The 15,743-nt window shown below is 42.4% G+C and overlaps 1 protein-coding gene across 1 annotated transcript in view; it reads left to right on the top strand.

Moving 5' to 3' along the window:
• PLBD1 (phospholipase B domain containing 1) overlaps window positions 1–15,743 on the top strand; it is an 88,927-nt gene that overhangs the window by 61,371 nt on the left and 11,813 nt on the right. The window contains exons 7-8 of the mRNA XM_086401936.1: window positions 14,381–14,581; window positions 14,689–14,829. Of these exons, the coding sequence (XP_086258062.1) occupies window positions 14,381–14,581; window positions 14,689–14,829 (342 nt within the window). The remainder of the gene's footprint in view (window positions 1–14,380; window positions 14,582–14,688; window positions 14,830–15,743) is intronic.

Here is a 15,743-nt window from a genome sequence, read left to right on the forward strand (position 1 = left end):
GTAGCTTGGAAAGGGCCATACGTGAAGGAGATTCGTTGTCAATCTAAAGGCATCAGCTGGAGAGGCAGGGGACAATTGAAAAGCTCCTGGGCTCCCCTGGTAGCTCAGTGGTAAAGAATCTGCTTGCCAGTGCAGGGGATGCGGGTTCGATCCCTGGTCTGGGAAGATCTCACATGCCGCAGAGCAACTAAACCCCAAGCCACAGCTACTGAGCCTGTGCTCTAGAGCCAGGGAGCCACAACTACCAAGCCTGTGTGCCCTAGAGCCCGTGCTCCACCAAGAGAGAAGCCACAGCAATGAGAAGCCCATGCACTGCAATTAGAGAGTAGCCCCCACTCGCCTCAACTAGAGAAAAGCTTGCACAGCAACCAAAATCCAGCATAGCCAAAAATAAATAAATAAGAGCAAAAAAAAAAAACCCTCCCGAAGGCAGAGGCACTCATGGACCTGGTTGTTGCACTCTCCACCTAGCACGCTAGAACAGGTTGGTGAGCTTGGATACAATACCCTCCCAACTGCCTAGCTAAGCAGGCAGGGGTGGATGGTGGTGACACCATCCCAGGTCCTGGCTGAAGTCTGCAGGTACAGTGGTTGCGCCACTCCCCCACCTCCTGGCTGGGGCTGGAGAGCTGTCTTTCTGAAGCCAGTGAGCGTGCTCCAGCTGCTACACTCCTCATCAGTCTTGCTAAAGCCGCTGAGCACGTGCAATCCACACAGGGGACACCCTTTGATCCCTCAGCCTTGCTGGCCAAGGACACTGGCATTCCTGAGCTCCACAGGGCTGTAATCATCAGAAAGACAATTCTCAGCAGGCAAACATCCCCGGGGCACTGCACAGACAGCAAGTGGAAATAAAACCCAAGTATTCCTGTGAAAAAGACCTATTTACTTAGCCTGGAGCTTCAGCTTCAGACAGGCTTCAGGTTTTCCACCCCTCTAGAGGCTCAGGAGACATAGCCAGGGAACATAAGCTGGGAGACATCATGCTGGCACACCCCCTTGGCCTCACTATAGCTCGGGAACACTTCCCAGATAAAAGGTTATACACTGGGACTTCCCTGGTGGTCCAGTGGATAAGAATCTGCTGTCCATGCAGGGGCAACAGGTTTGAGCCCTTGTCCGGGAAGATTCCACATGCCACAGGGCAGCTAAGCCTGTGTGCCACAACTACTGAAGCCCATGTGCCTAGAGCCCATGCTTTGCAACAAGAGAAGCCACCATAATGAGAAGCCCATGTACTGCAAATAGAGAAAGCCTGCTTGCAGCAACACAGACCCAGCACAGCCAAAAATTAATTAATTTGAAAAACAGTTTAAAAAAAAAGCTTATATACTTGTCTGGATCCTTAGTTTCTGCCACCATCACTAGGCACTCCTGGAAGAGGAAATGGCAACCCACTGCAGTATTCTTGCCTGGAAAATTCCATGGACAGAGGCTACAGTCCATGGGGTTGCAAAAGAATCAGACACGACTTAAACAGACAACACATATGTAAAATAGATGACTAATAAGGACCTTACTGTATGACACAGGGAACTCTACTCAATATCTCTAATGGATGTGGGGAAAAGTGAACCCTTGTACACTGGCTGGTGGAAATCTGTATTGGTACAGCCACCATGGAAAACAGTATGGAAGTTCCTCTAACACTACAGCTATCATATGACCCAGCAATTCCACTCCTGGATACATATCCAAAAAAAAAAAAGCCAGAAACACTACCTTGAAAAGATATGTGCCCCTCAGTGTTCATAGCAGCATTATTTACAATTTCTAAGACATAGAAGCAACCTAAGTGTTCATCAACAGATGACTGATAGAGAAGATGTGGTATATATGTTATATATATATATTTATATATATACACACACACACAATGGAATACAACTCAGCCATAAAAAGAATGAAATTTTGCCATTTGGAACAATATGGGTGGACTTGAAAGGCATTACGCTAAGTGAATTATTTCACTTATGTCAGACAGAGAAAGACAAATACTATATGAAATCACTTATATGTGGACTCTAAAACAATATAAATTAGTGAATATAACAAGAAAAGAAGACTCATATAGAACAAACTAGTTGTTACTAGTGGGGAGGAGAGAGGGTTTACAGAGGGTAGGGGGACTGGGAGGTACAAGCTATAGGGTGTAAGATAGGTTACATTTTACAACTCAGGGAATACATCAAAGTGTAGCCTTTAGAAATTATATTAAAAATAAAATTTGTTCATGTCAAAAAAAAAGATCTATTGATTTCTATTGCATTGAAGCTTTAAATCAATCAGAGAGAATCAACATGTCAGTAAACCTGAGTCTTCCCATCCACAAATATTGTTTCTTTATTTATTTAGGTCTTCTTCTTTAATTTGAGCAATTTTTTGGTAGTTTTTAGTATATTGGTCTTACATACCTTAAACTAATTTGAATCCTAAGTGCATTTTGATGCTACTGTCATCAGATTCGGTTTTTTATTCCCTTTTCCAATTGTTCATTGCTTGTATGTATGCATTAGTTATCTATCACCATGTAACAAGTCATGACCCAAACTTGTGACTTGAAGGAATGACAGTAATTGTTTAGCATTTCATAGTCTCTATGGATAAGGAATTTAGATAGGGCCCAGTTAGGATGGCTTGTGTCTACGAAGACTCGGAGACTGAGGGGCTGAAATCTCTGATAACTTAACTGAAGCGAAAGGATGTACTTCCAAGGTGACTCACTTCCATGGTCAAAAAGATGCTGCTGACAAATCGATTCCCTTCCATGGGCCTCTCTGTAGAACTGCTCAAGTATTCTTGAAAAAGGGCTCCTGGTTCCCCCAAACCAAGTGATCCATAAGAACAAGGCAGAAACAGCAGTGACTATTATGACCTAGTCTCAGAAGTCACATGCTGTCACTTCCACCACATTCTATTTATTAGAAAGAGGTTGTTAATGATTAGTCCACACTCAAGAAGAGGACGTTAGAATCTATCTTTTTAAGGGAAAATTGCCAAGGAATTGTGGAAATTTAAAAACCATCACAATATTGAAATACTATTTTTTGTATATTTACTTTTTATCTTGAGAATTTTCTAAGTTCATTTATCATTCTAATAGTTTTTTTTTTTTTTTTTTGGTAGATTTCTTGGGATTTTTCTAGATGCATCATCAGCCCATTTCTGTAGGAAGACACTTTTACTTCCCCCTTACCTTCTCTGTCTTTGTTTTCTTCCATGGGTGCACTGGATAAGACCTCCAGGACTGTAGACTATAGACTAGAAGTGGCATGGAAATCCTTGCCTAGTTCCTGATCTTAAGTGAAAAAGTATGCAGTCATTACCATCAAGTATGATGTTAATTGTAGGCTTTTTGTAGATACCCTCTATAAGGTTAAAGAGGATTCTGTCTCTTACTACTTTTCTTTATGTTTCTATCAATGAATAAGTGCTGCACTTCATGCAATTCTCATTTTCCATTAAAATCATCACCTGATTTTCATCTTGTATTCATATAGTGAGTTCCATTGATTAATTTTCAGATGTTAAATCAACTTGGCATTCCTTGGGTAAGCCCCAATTAATCATACTGTACCCTGGAGAAGGAAATGGCAACCCACTGCAACATTCTTGCCTGAGAAATCCCATGGAGAGAGGAGCCTGGGGGGCTACAGTCCTTGGGGTCACAAGAGTCAGATGTGACTGAGTGACTAAGCCACCGCCACCGTACAGTTTACCATTTTCACTTGTGGGAGGAATCATCCAATTTCTTTGTGTTGCTATTGGAATGTTCACCCTATGAACATTTTTATTGCCTTTTAATGCACCTTACCCAAATGTTTGCCATATTAACAAAAGTCTCACAAGCGCTCCTCTTCGAAGCCTTCCTTAACTTTCAGGCAGAGCCAGCTACCCCTCCTTTCAGCTTCCCTGGTGCCTGTGGGTAACTTCTTCAAAGCCCATGTTCCGTATTCATGTCTGCATCCCCAGATGTCTGCATCTCCTTCCTACAGAGGCTTGCATATGGTAATCATTGAATAAATATTTATGGAGGTAAGGAAGGAGGAAAAAGATAATGGAAAGAAAAAGGAAAGATTACAGCAGACAGATTACAGACAACCCATCCTGATGTGGACATGTGGAAACTGGAGAGAGAAAGATGGGAAATTCAGTGAGAGGTGGAGAAGGGCCTGCTGAAGAGAGCATCATCTCTATCACAGTCTCATTGACTTTTCTTCATCCTGCCCTCCCCCTTTTTTTTTTTTTTTAATGAACTGTATGTTTTTAAAACTAATTTATTTAGCACCCTCCCTTTATAGTGTTGATTTGAAAACAAGAGTCTAAGATGTTCAGGAATTGTTATCAAGGCATCTCAGATGCACACCTGGACAGTGTAGGGATTGGACCTGTAAGTTGATCCTTTGTGGCCACCCAGGTGGCACTAGTAAAGAACCTGCCTGCCAGTGCAGGAGACAGGGGATGTGGGTTCCATCCCTGGGTTGGGAAGAAATGGCAACCCACTCCAGTATTCTTGCCTGGAAAATCCTGTGGACAGAGGTGCCTGGCGGGCTACAGTCCATAGAGTCTTAAAGAGTCAGACACGACTGAAGCAAGTTAGGACCTTAATAGGAATGACATGAATAGGACCCAACTAGTTGTATGGGAATTAGGCAGCACCCAAGTTTTAAGTAAGTTACTTTAAACTCATTTGTGCTTAACCTGTCTTTGAAATAAAAAGAAAAACAAAAAGCCCCCAAAACTAATGTTTGTTTAGTTCCTACTTACGTGTCCGGCATTATAACTTACACTCAGTGTATGCATAATTCACATTTGGTGTGTTTTATGTCACTTAATTTTCATAAAGACCTAACAAGGAGGGTATTGTATCAGTATTTTTCAAATAAACAGGTTCAGAGAAGTTAAATAGCCTTTTCAGAACCATACTGCTCAGAAGTTGGGCAGTGCGGTTCAAGCAAAACATATCTGACTACAAAATACCCATTTTTTGGTTTGTTTGTTTGTTTTCAGAAATGGTTCCGTTTGTATGTAAGCTAAATGGTTAAAACTAAAAGAGACCGTGGATTCAAAGGGCCTCCTGGGATGCGGGTGGGTGGAACTTTTGCGTGGGAACCAAAGCTGGAACCTATTCAAAGTGTTCTAATTGAGGAGTACAATAAATAATGATGATGCCTATGAGGCCGAGGCTTCCCGCTTAATTATCTGTAAGTGGAGCTCTCCAGAGCGCACTCAGTATGTTTGACCAAGCGTGCATGTGTTCCTACTTTGCATTACATCTAGGCGTTCCATCACCTCCCACACACATGTTACATACCCCTTTACAGTTTCCTCTGGAGCTTGTTAAAAATGAAGATTCTAAAGTGCCATCCATAGGAATTCTTAACCAGTTGATCTGGGTTGGTACATTCAAACAAGCACCCTAGGCGTTTCTAACTTATTGGGTTTCCATGTCTATCCTTTTAGACTCTGGCAGCCCTTCGGGTTTGGGTAGACATGATTTTGCTCAGCCTTCTTCTGTTTGAAGTTCCAATACTTGAAAGTAGGAAGATAAAAGAATACCCTCAATGCCTGGGGAAAATGTAGCCAAGTCTCCTTCATAATCCATAATATTACTACTTTCATTCATTATTAAATTGCCTTTATAGTTGTAAACATTTTTAATGAAGTACAATTACTTTTATTAATTTCATGTTACCTCTTTTATCCTAGATACTTTGATCATAAGGCTGAAACATATACAAACTATGATTTAATACATGCCAAGATCTATATCTTCTGCCTTTAAAAAGCAGAAGAACCAAAGGAGGAGAAGAAATAAAAGTAGAATTAAATAAAAGTAGAACTCGGTCACTTATTCCAAAGACTGTAGGTAGATTTTGTAGCACTTCATTCCTGCTTTCCTATGTGCCTTTCTTTTGTTTTATGTTCCTCTTTGGTACCATCCCAGGATACTGAGTAGCCACCCAGGTGGCGCTAGTGGTAAAGAACCCGCCTGCCAATGCAGGAGATGTAAGAGATGTGGGTTCAATCCCTGGGTCGGGAAGATCCCCTGGAGGAGGAAATGGCAACCCACTCCTGTATTCTTGCCTGGGAAATCCCATAGACAGAGGAGCCTGGAGGGCTACAGTCCAAAGAGTCGCAAAGAATTGGACAAGCTGAAACAACTTAGCACCCAGATGCTGATAACTTCTGCCAGGCCACCCCTGCCTTGAATCGTGCCCCACCTAGCCAAAGAAAGCTTCTTCCCTTCTATCTTTATAGAAATTCCACCTTACTCTCCACACTTTGCTTGATTGACTGGTCATAAGGTGATTTTCCCCACCTCCACCCTGTTTAAACATGCAACTCCCCATGATTCACCCTCTCCTTAATTGCTTCTAATGTATTTGCTCCATTGTGCCTATGTGTTGTTGCCCTTTGCATGACTATTCCCCTCAATGTTGTCAGATGTATGTTAGGGTGGAAAAGGCATGTGTTGAGATTCAGTTCTAGATTTATCCCTGACAATGCTGTTTATAAGCTTTAAAAAGCGAAATACTTAAAAAAAAAAAAAAAAAAAAACCACCTCATCTAAGTGCTCTTTTTGTGAAGATCAAATGAAAGTATCCATCCTTCTAAAGCAAAGTTTCTGATGTGTAGTAGGTACACTATTAATGTTAGTCACCACCATCTTCTCCTTCTCTCTTGTACGTAACAGTTATTTACTGAGTACCTACTATGTGTCAAGGGGCTTCCCAAGTGGCACAGTGGTAAAGAATCAGCTTGCCAATGCGGGAGACGCAAGAAACACAGGTTCGATTCCTGGGTCTGGAAGATCCTTTAGAAAAGGAAATGGGCAACCCACTCCAGTGTTCTTGCCTGGAGAATTCCATTGACAATCCGTGGGGTCACAAAGAACTGGACACGACTGAGTGACTAAGCACAAAGATACTACATGTCAAATCCTTTTCTTGCCACTGGAGTGAATAAGACAGAAAAAGTTCCTGCCCTGGTGGAACTTACATGCTATGGGATAGATGGAAAAGGAAACAGTAAACAAGTAATATAACCTAAAGTAAATAACTTCTTATTGAAGAAAAGCAAACAATTTTGATTGTTTGAACATTGATTAAATGTACACCCACCTCTTCATATTTACTCTGTATAATCTTTGCTGTTGTTTAGTCACTAAGTCATGTCCAACTCTGCGATACCATGGACTGCAGCACGCCAGGCTTCCCTGTTGTTCACTATCTCCCCAAGTTTGCTCAAACTCATGTCCCTGAGTCAGCGACATGCTATCTAACCATCTCATCCTCTGTCATCCCCTTCACCTCCTGCCTTCAGTCTTTCCCAGCATCAGGGTCTTTTACAGTGAGGTGGCTCTTCACATCAGGTGGCCAAAGTTTTGGAGCTTCAGCTTCAGCATCATCCTTTCAATGAATATTCAGGGTTGGTTTCCTTTAAGATTGACTGGTTGGATCTCCTTGCAGTCCAAGGGACTCTCAAGAGTCTTCTCCAACACCACAGTTCAAAAGCATCAATTCTTTGGTGCTCAGCCATCTTTATGGCCCAAGAGATTATTATTATCTTAGAATAAGAATTATACTTATTGTTTTATTTGAGCTACTTCAGGATATTCAGGCTCCAAAGTAGGGTCTTCATGTGCCTGAATATCTAATAGTATGAATCTTTCATTGATCCCATTCCTATTGCAGGGTAAAGCAGAAATGTGCTGAAAAATAAAAACAAAAACCCAGCCATACTTGATTGAAGAATAATAACTGGAAAGTGAAGGGGGAAATTGGTTGGTACCAGCTAGGTTCTTAGCAGAAAGAGAAGTCAAAGAATGCCATTCTGTAAGGTAGGAAGACTGAGTCCATTGTAGAGTAGACAGAACAAGTGACTGGAAGATTTCATGTTGTGTGATGACATGAGAGCATCTTTTCTTAGGGAGGAAACAGAGGTTTTTCCCGCAGCAGTCACTTTAGTGCAGGGCTCCCGGTGGAGACTCAGAGTGGAGCAGAGGTGGGTAGGGAGAGCAGTCTGGGCATGTGACTTTTGGAGAAGCTGAAGGAATTCTACTACAGTCTCTAGGCTGGGGTCATTGCACAGTGCTTGGAATATAGTAGGTGTTAAATAAAGTTTTAATGAGAATCAGATAGGCTTTGAGACATCAGACAGCCCAGCATAGGTGATTGCCTTCCCCAAGATCTGAGAAGTGACGTTATTCCTCTTTAGCTGTGGGAAAAACCTGAGCAGAAAGGTGAGTATGTTGCCAAGATATTACTTTGTTTTTTCCTTTTAAAAAAGAAAACTATTCCTGAAGTGTCACATCCATCTATGTTAAAATGAAATGGCAGTAAGACATTTGAAAACAAAATATGTTGCGTAACTGGGTTACTATTATTATTATACTGGCTACTGCTGAACCCTCAAAAGTTTGTGCTGTAAACACATATGTGATTATTATTGCTTTTGAGTATATAGGACAGTGTCTCAGCTGGGCACATTCATGCATCCATGGTTGGCTGGGGTTTGGTGGGCAGCTCTGCTGATCTTGGATGAACTCTGTCGCACTTAGGGGGCTGCCCAGCTAGAGGCTGGGCCTCCTGCACTTTGCCTCCCATCCCAGATACTAGGCTAGGCTGCACCAATTTTCTCAGCTGTAACAGGATTATAAGGGAGTGAGAAGAAGTGTGCAAGGTCTCTTGAGGCCTAGGCTAGAACTGGCACCTTTTGTTAAGCCAAAACAGTTCAGATTTAAGGGGTGGGGAAACAGACAATGTCTCTTGCTGGGAGATGCTGCCATGTCCCATTGCTAAGTATGGATAAAGCAAGGGGTGAAGACATGCAGTACAGATATTTTTACAATCGTGATCCTCATGCCTGACCCTGAGTTGTATGTCATTCATGTCCTTGGTCAACAATAAGTCTACTCTTTTGGAAGGAAGGAAGGAAGGAAAGTTTTTGGTCTTCACAGTGTTGCTGAAATTCAGCCTCTTTACTGGTGCTGAATAGAAATGCAGAGACAGAGTTTGGGGTGAAGCAGAAAAGAGTAGCTTTTATTGCTTTGCCAGGAAAAAAGGGCCATAAAGGGCTAATGCCCTCAAAACTATATGACCCACCCTGAAGAGGGTAATGAGGAGTTTCATAGTGTGAGGAGCAGGGCATTGATCAGCTAATAGACAGTTCTTGGATTGGCTGGCATCAAGGTGAAGCTTCAGGCACCATCAGTCTTCAGTCTTCTTCAAGCACCAACCAGTCTAGGGTCTTTGTCCTTGTGGCCAGGAGTTTTCATCACTCCAGATGAAAGGGGGAGGGGGTCTGCTTCTTGTAAAAACAACTTAGGAATGTGTGTCAGGCCTTTATCTATGTCTTTCAGGGAAGTGAGCGTTCAGTAATTCTTCTGTGTGGCAGAATTATAGCTTAAGTTGTTACCAGTTCCCCAGCCCAACAGCTATTCTTTCTTCTGCTGCTGCTGCTACTGCTGCATCACTTCAGTCGTGTCCGACTCTGTGTGACCCCAGAGATGGCAGGCCACCAGGCTCCCCCGTCCCTGGGATTCTCCAGGCAAGAACACTGGAGGGGGTTGCCATTGCCTTCTCCAATGCATGAAAGTGAAAAGTGAAAGTGAAGTCACTCAGTCGTGTCCAACCCTCAGCAACCCAATGGACTGCAGCCTACCAGGCTCCTCCATCCATGGGATTTTCCAGGCAAGAGTACTGGAGTGGGGTGCCATTGCCTTCTCCTCTTTCTTTCTACATCTTCACATTTTCCAATGATTAACTCTTGAGTCAGTATTTTACTTCAGAAGACAAGGACGCGGGGGCTTATGGTTTCAAAAGCTTTGGAGCAGTTAATGTATGTGATGTGCAAATGAACACCTTTTAAATTTTTAATGGTTTATAACATTATCTAAGTTATAGAGAATTCAGATACCTGTGAAGATACCCAATGAGCTACAAGAAAACTTTGAAAGGCAATTCAGTGAGCTCAGAAATAAAATTAATTAACAGAAAGAATACCAAAGAGAAATTGGTATTTTCTGAATACCAACTGAAATTCAAAAATAGAACCAAGTAGAAACTCTGGAGCTGAAGAACTTTAAATGAAATAAAGACTGAATTAGAAAGCACTGGAAATACTGGAGACCACATGGAAGAGAGAATTAGTGAGCTCGAAGACAAATCTAGAAATGATATAGATAGAAGAGAGGAAATTAAGGTCTACAAAGAAGAAAATCCTATAGAACTATCTGACTCCATTAGGAAATGTATCATTAGGGTAATGGGTATCCCAGAAAGGAGAAGGGAGAGTGAGGAGAGTGTATTGAAAGAAATAACAGTTGAGGACTACCCAAACCTGGGGAAAAAACTGGACATACAAGTCTATGAAGTTAAGCAACTGATGTGTCTTTTTTGTGCCAGTTCCATACTGTTTTATGACTGTAGCTTTGTAGTATAGTCTGAAGTCAGGGAGCATGATTCTTCTAGCTCTGTTCCTCTTTCTCAAGATTGTTTTGGCTATTTGGGAACCTTGCAAGTATTATGCTAAATGAAGTAAGTCAGATGGAAAAAGACACATATCATATGATTTCATTCATATGTGGAATACAAAAATAAATTAAAAATAAATGAACAAACCAAACCAAACAAAAACAAACATATAGATACAGTGAACAGATTAGTGGTTACCAGAGAGGAAGGGTGGCAGGGGGAGGGCATTTTGGGAATGAGCACACTGGAGTGTATACAGGAGGAGAAATATAATATTTATATATACAAAAATTTATATAATGTTCAGTTCAGCTGTTCAGTCGTGTCCAACTCTTTGAGACCCCATGGACTGCAGCACACCAGGCCTCCCTGTCCATCACCAACTCCCAGAGTCCACCAAAAACCATGTCCATCGAGTTGGTGATGCCATCCAACCATCTCATCCTCTGTCATCCCCCTTTCCTCCCGCCTTCAATCTTTCCCAGCATCAGGGTGTTTTCCAGTGAGTCAGTTCTTCGCATCAGGTGGCCTAAGTATTGGAGTTTCAGCTTAGCATCATCTTCCAAAGAATATTCAGGACTGATTTCCTTTAGAATTGACTGGTTGGATTTCCTTGCAGTCCAGGGGACTCTCAAGAGTCTTCTCCAACACCACAGTTCAAAAGCATCAATTCTTCAGCACTCAGCTTTCTTTATAGTCCAACTCTCACATCCATACATGACTACTGGAAAAACCATAGCTTTGACTAGATGGACCTTTGTTGGCAAAGTAATGTCTCTGCTTTTTAATATGCTGTCTATGTTGGTCATAGCATTTCTTCCAAAGAGCAAGTGTCTTTTAATTTCACAGCTGCAGTCACCATCTGCAATGATTTTGGAGGCCAAGAAAATAAAATCTCTCACTATTTCCATCGTTTCCCCATCTATTTGCCATGAAGTGATAGGACCAGATGCCATGATCTTAATTTTCTGAATGTTGAGCTTTAAGCCAACTTTTTCACTCTCCTCTTTCACTTTCATCAAGAGGCTCTGTAGTTCCTCTTCGCTTTCTGCCATAAGGGTAGGTCATCTGCATATCTGAGGTTGTTGATATTTCTCCCGGAAATCTTGATTCCAGCTTGTGCTTCATCCAGTGAATTTGAAGTGTCAAATATTTCTTCTTTGGGTAAAACTTCCCCCCCCCCCCCCCCTTCTTGAGTAACTGTTCAGTAGTTTAGTAATTGGGCCTTCCCTCATAGCTCAGTTGGTAAAGAATCCGCCTGCAATGTTTAGTAATTAGATGCCTTTCTTTTGCTTTCCAGTAGGTGGCGATATAGCGCAAGTTGGTTTTGTTGTGGTTTTTTTCCTTTTCTATTTTTTACGACGGGGAGTGGTCGGGGTTCTTTTCCCAGAGCTGCCTCTGGTTATTTTTGAGAGCTGTCACTTCCCACCCTCTTCTGTCTCTGTCAGGGATGTTGCCCTGGACCCTCATTGTCACCGGTGCTGTTGGTGGGGCACCTCTGAGATAGCAGGTTCCTCGGCTGTGTGCTGTTCCCTGGGTATGGGGAGGGAGAGAGTGAAACGGAACCGGGGTCGCAGGTGTCTCTGCCTTGACTGGAGTTGTAGGTGCTGCTGCTGGAGGCAGTGGGGGAGGGGAGGCTGAGTCGTGGTGCCCTGTAGCTTGAGGAACAGGGTTGCAGGGCTTGCTGCCGCTGCCTTCCAGCTCCCTGTTGGCTGGGGGTGCTGTGACCAGGCCACCAGACTCCTGTGTGCCACCTACCCAGCTATTAAGGCTTCTCCCGGGCTCTGGGCCCAGCTATTGTGCCCAGGGGTTCAGGACTACAGGTACTGCCTTCATTGTTCCTCTGGTTCTTCCTCCTCCATGTGGTCCAATCCACCCACCTTTAGATAACAGATGTGTGGAATTCTTCAGCATCCTGCTGTGTGGGGCAGAGTCACCTTTGTTGAGTTACGGATGCTTTACTGGTTTTACTGGTTGTAGATTGAGGGGGAGAGATAAACGGAGTGTCTCACACCCCTGTGATGTTCATGTCACTCTTCCAAACGGGGCACATTTTAAATACACTTGGTAGGATAATAAGGATAAACTCTTCTGGGTTGTACTAAGCAAGAGATCTAAATAGAATTAGAGGAGAGTGGTCATTGTTTATAATTCAAGTGGCTATTTTAAAAAAGCCTTCTGAAAATCCATTTTTAAAAAGATTTTATTTATTTTTGTCTGCACTGGATCTTCGTTGCTTTGTGCAGGCTTTCTCTAGTTGCAGCGAGCTGGGACTACTTACTCTTGGTTGCGGTGCGAGGGCTTCTCATTGCAATGGCTTCTCTTGTTGCGGAGTATGGGCTTTAGGGTGCACAGGCTTAGTTGCTCCACGGCATGTGGAATCTTGCTGGACCTGATCTGTGTTCCCTGCATCGGCAGGCGGATTCTTATGCACTCTGCCACCAGGGAAGACCTCAGGTGGTTATTTTCTAAGTCCTGGAAGATGCTTTATTAACTGTAAGGGTTCTGTTTTGTCTCTTAATTAAATTTAGTAAGAAGCTTACTATGAAATGTAATTTGCCAGCTGGCTTTCATCCCAGATGTTTCACTCTATCCTTATCTAACATAGAGTGCCTTCTGAAGTTGCTAGTGAAAGATTAGAGCAAGAATATAATTTTACATATTCAAAGAACACTTGTTTCTCTTATAATGCTGTATTTCAGGACTTTGTCCCTTCCCTGGGCCTTTTCTTTAACGTTAAACTCAAAATTATAAAATTAGACTCCTTGACTAAAGTTTTTTGTAAGACAGTTTATCTTCTTTGTTCTAGAACTCTAGATGGCCTACTTTTTTTTTTTTTTTTTTTTTTGGTCTTCTATAAACAGTCTTGCTCTTGAATGAAATACTGTTCCTTTCATGTTAGTATTAGTCACTTACCTATACATATTAAAGAATGCCTGCCCTCTTGTGTCCATTGAGGCTGCTACAATAAGGAGTGAATTAGCAAGAATATTAGGCCAGAAATACAGCTTTCCATCATGTGGAGATTTTCTATCAGAGAGCTTGCTCAAGGCTGCCAATATGGTTGTTCAGATGAAACACTGCAAAATGACTCCAGCCCAAGTGGTGAATGAACAGTCATTAAAATTTGCTTGTATATAGTCATTAGTATGACTATATAATCATACTATGACTATATAGTCATTAATACTTTGCTTGTCAATCATGCATCCTTAGGTCTGGTTCCTGATTTAATGTATTTTCATCAAATCATAAAATCAAAATTTTTCAATGGAGAGCCCAGGGATGGAGGTTCACCGGCATCTGCTGCCGAGGTGAACCAAAGCTGGAGGAGGGCAATGACAACTGACACCCTAGAGCTTGTTATAAACAGTGAAGCAAGCCAGAGAAACACTATTATTGCATATTAACACACACATATGGAATCAAGAAAAACAGTACTGATGAGCCTATTTGCAGGGCAGGAATAGAGTCGCAGACAGGGAACAGACTTGTGGACCCAGCGGGGGAAGGAGACGGTGGGATGAACTGAGAGAGTAGCTCTGAAATATATACGCATTATATGTAAAATAGACAGCCGGTGGGAATTTGCAGTGTGATGCAGGGAGCTCAACCTGGTGCTCTGTAACAACCTAGAGGGGTGGGATGGGGTGGAAGGTAGGAGGGAAGTTCAATAAGGAGGGGATGTGTGTATACCGATGGCTTATTCATGCTGATGTATGGCAGAAACCAACAACACTGTAAAGCAATTATCCTCCACTTATAAATTTTTAAAAACCCCCAAAAGAAATAATAACTAATACTCTGCAAAATGCATTGTATATGCGAAGTTCTACATTAACAATGATGGTTTGATATTTTGCATGTATGTACGCTGATTCATATATTCATGTTTCCTGTAGGGTTTTTGGAGTCTCTGGACGACTTTTACCTTCTTAGCAGTGGTTTGGTATTGCTGCAGACCACAAACAGCGTATATAATAAAACCCTACTGCAGCACGTGGTACCCCAGTCTCTCCTGGCCTGGCAAAGAGTCCGGGTGGCCAGTATGATGGCTAATAATGGCAAGCAGTGGGCAGAGGTCTTTTCAAAATACAACTCTGGTAAGTGGCCCTGCAGAATAACGTTTACGCATGTATGATTTTTTTAGATTTTGAGTTAACCAGCCAAGCAGTACCCATGCCCTGTCTTCATGTCTTCTCTGCTTCAGGAACATATAACAATCAGTACATGGTCCTAGACCTGAAGAAGGTAAATTTGAACCACAGCCTTGACGAAGGCACTCTGTACATTGTGGAGCAAATTCCTACATACGTAGAATATTCTGAACAAACTGCTATTCTACGGAGAGGTACTTTCTTCATGCTACAAGTCTGATGAGTGTGTGTGTGTCTGTGCACACATATATGATGGATAATGTGTGGTGTGTGAATGTACTATGGGGGTGTGTATGGTGGGGATGCAGGGGTGGGAATGCTGTTGCTTGTCACACAGGGAAAGAATGACAAGGTTCAGCACATGTAAAACCTACACCTCAAACTCTTACATGACAATGTACTCTTTTTTATACTATTTTAAAAAAAAGTGTTTTGTACTATTTATTTATGACCTCTGTTGCATGCACTGGTTAAGTCACAGTGATGATTTTTCCTAGTACAGAGTAGCGGCTCATTTAATACTTATTTTGGCCGCACCATGCGGCATAAGTGATCTCAGTTCCCCGACCAGGGATGAATCGAACCTGCACCCCTCGGTGCGTGGAGTCTTAACCACTGAACCACCAGGAAAGTCCCATGACAGTGTACTCTTACATGTGTGTGCATGTGTGCAAAGCCACTTCACTTTAGTCATGTCCAGTTCTGTGTGACCCTAGGGGCTGTAGCCTGCTAGGCTCCTCTGTCCATAGGATTCTCCAACTAAGTATACTGGAGTGTGTTGTCATGCCCTCTTCTAGGGGATCTTCCTGACCCAGGGGTTGACCCAGAGACTCTTAAGTCTCCTGCATTGGCAGGTGGGTGGGCTCTTTACCACTAGCACGACCTGGGAAGCCTACCTTTGCAATTTCACTGGGTTTTATGAAAATGAATTGAGATAATTTCTATCGATTCTTAAGCATATTACCGGTTCATAGCAAGTCCTAGCATCTTGCATTGAACATACTGCTCAGCACACACAGGAAGTCCTCACTGGATATTTGTTGAATAAATGAAAGAGAAGATGATGTCTGGGTGGAAGTTTACAGGCTAGAAAGTTCAGTTCAGTCGC

Source organism: Bos grunniens, chromosome 5 (genome assembly GCF_055505025.1).
Source record: "Bos grunniens cultivar Pamir isolate PY7600 chromosome 5, Bosgru_T2T1.0, whole genome shotgun sequence".
In the NCBI taxonomy this organism is placed as follows: Eukaryota; Metazoa; Chordata; class Mammalia; order Artiodactyla; family Bovidae; genus Bos; species Bos grunniens.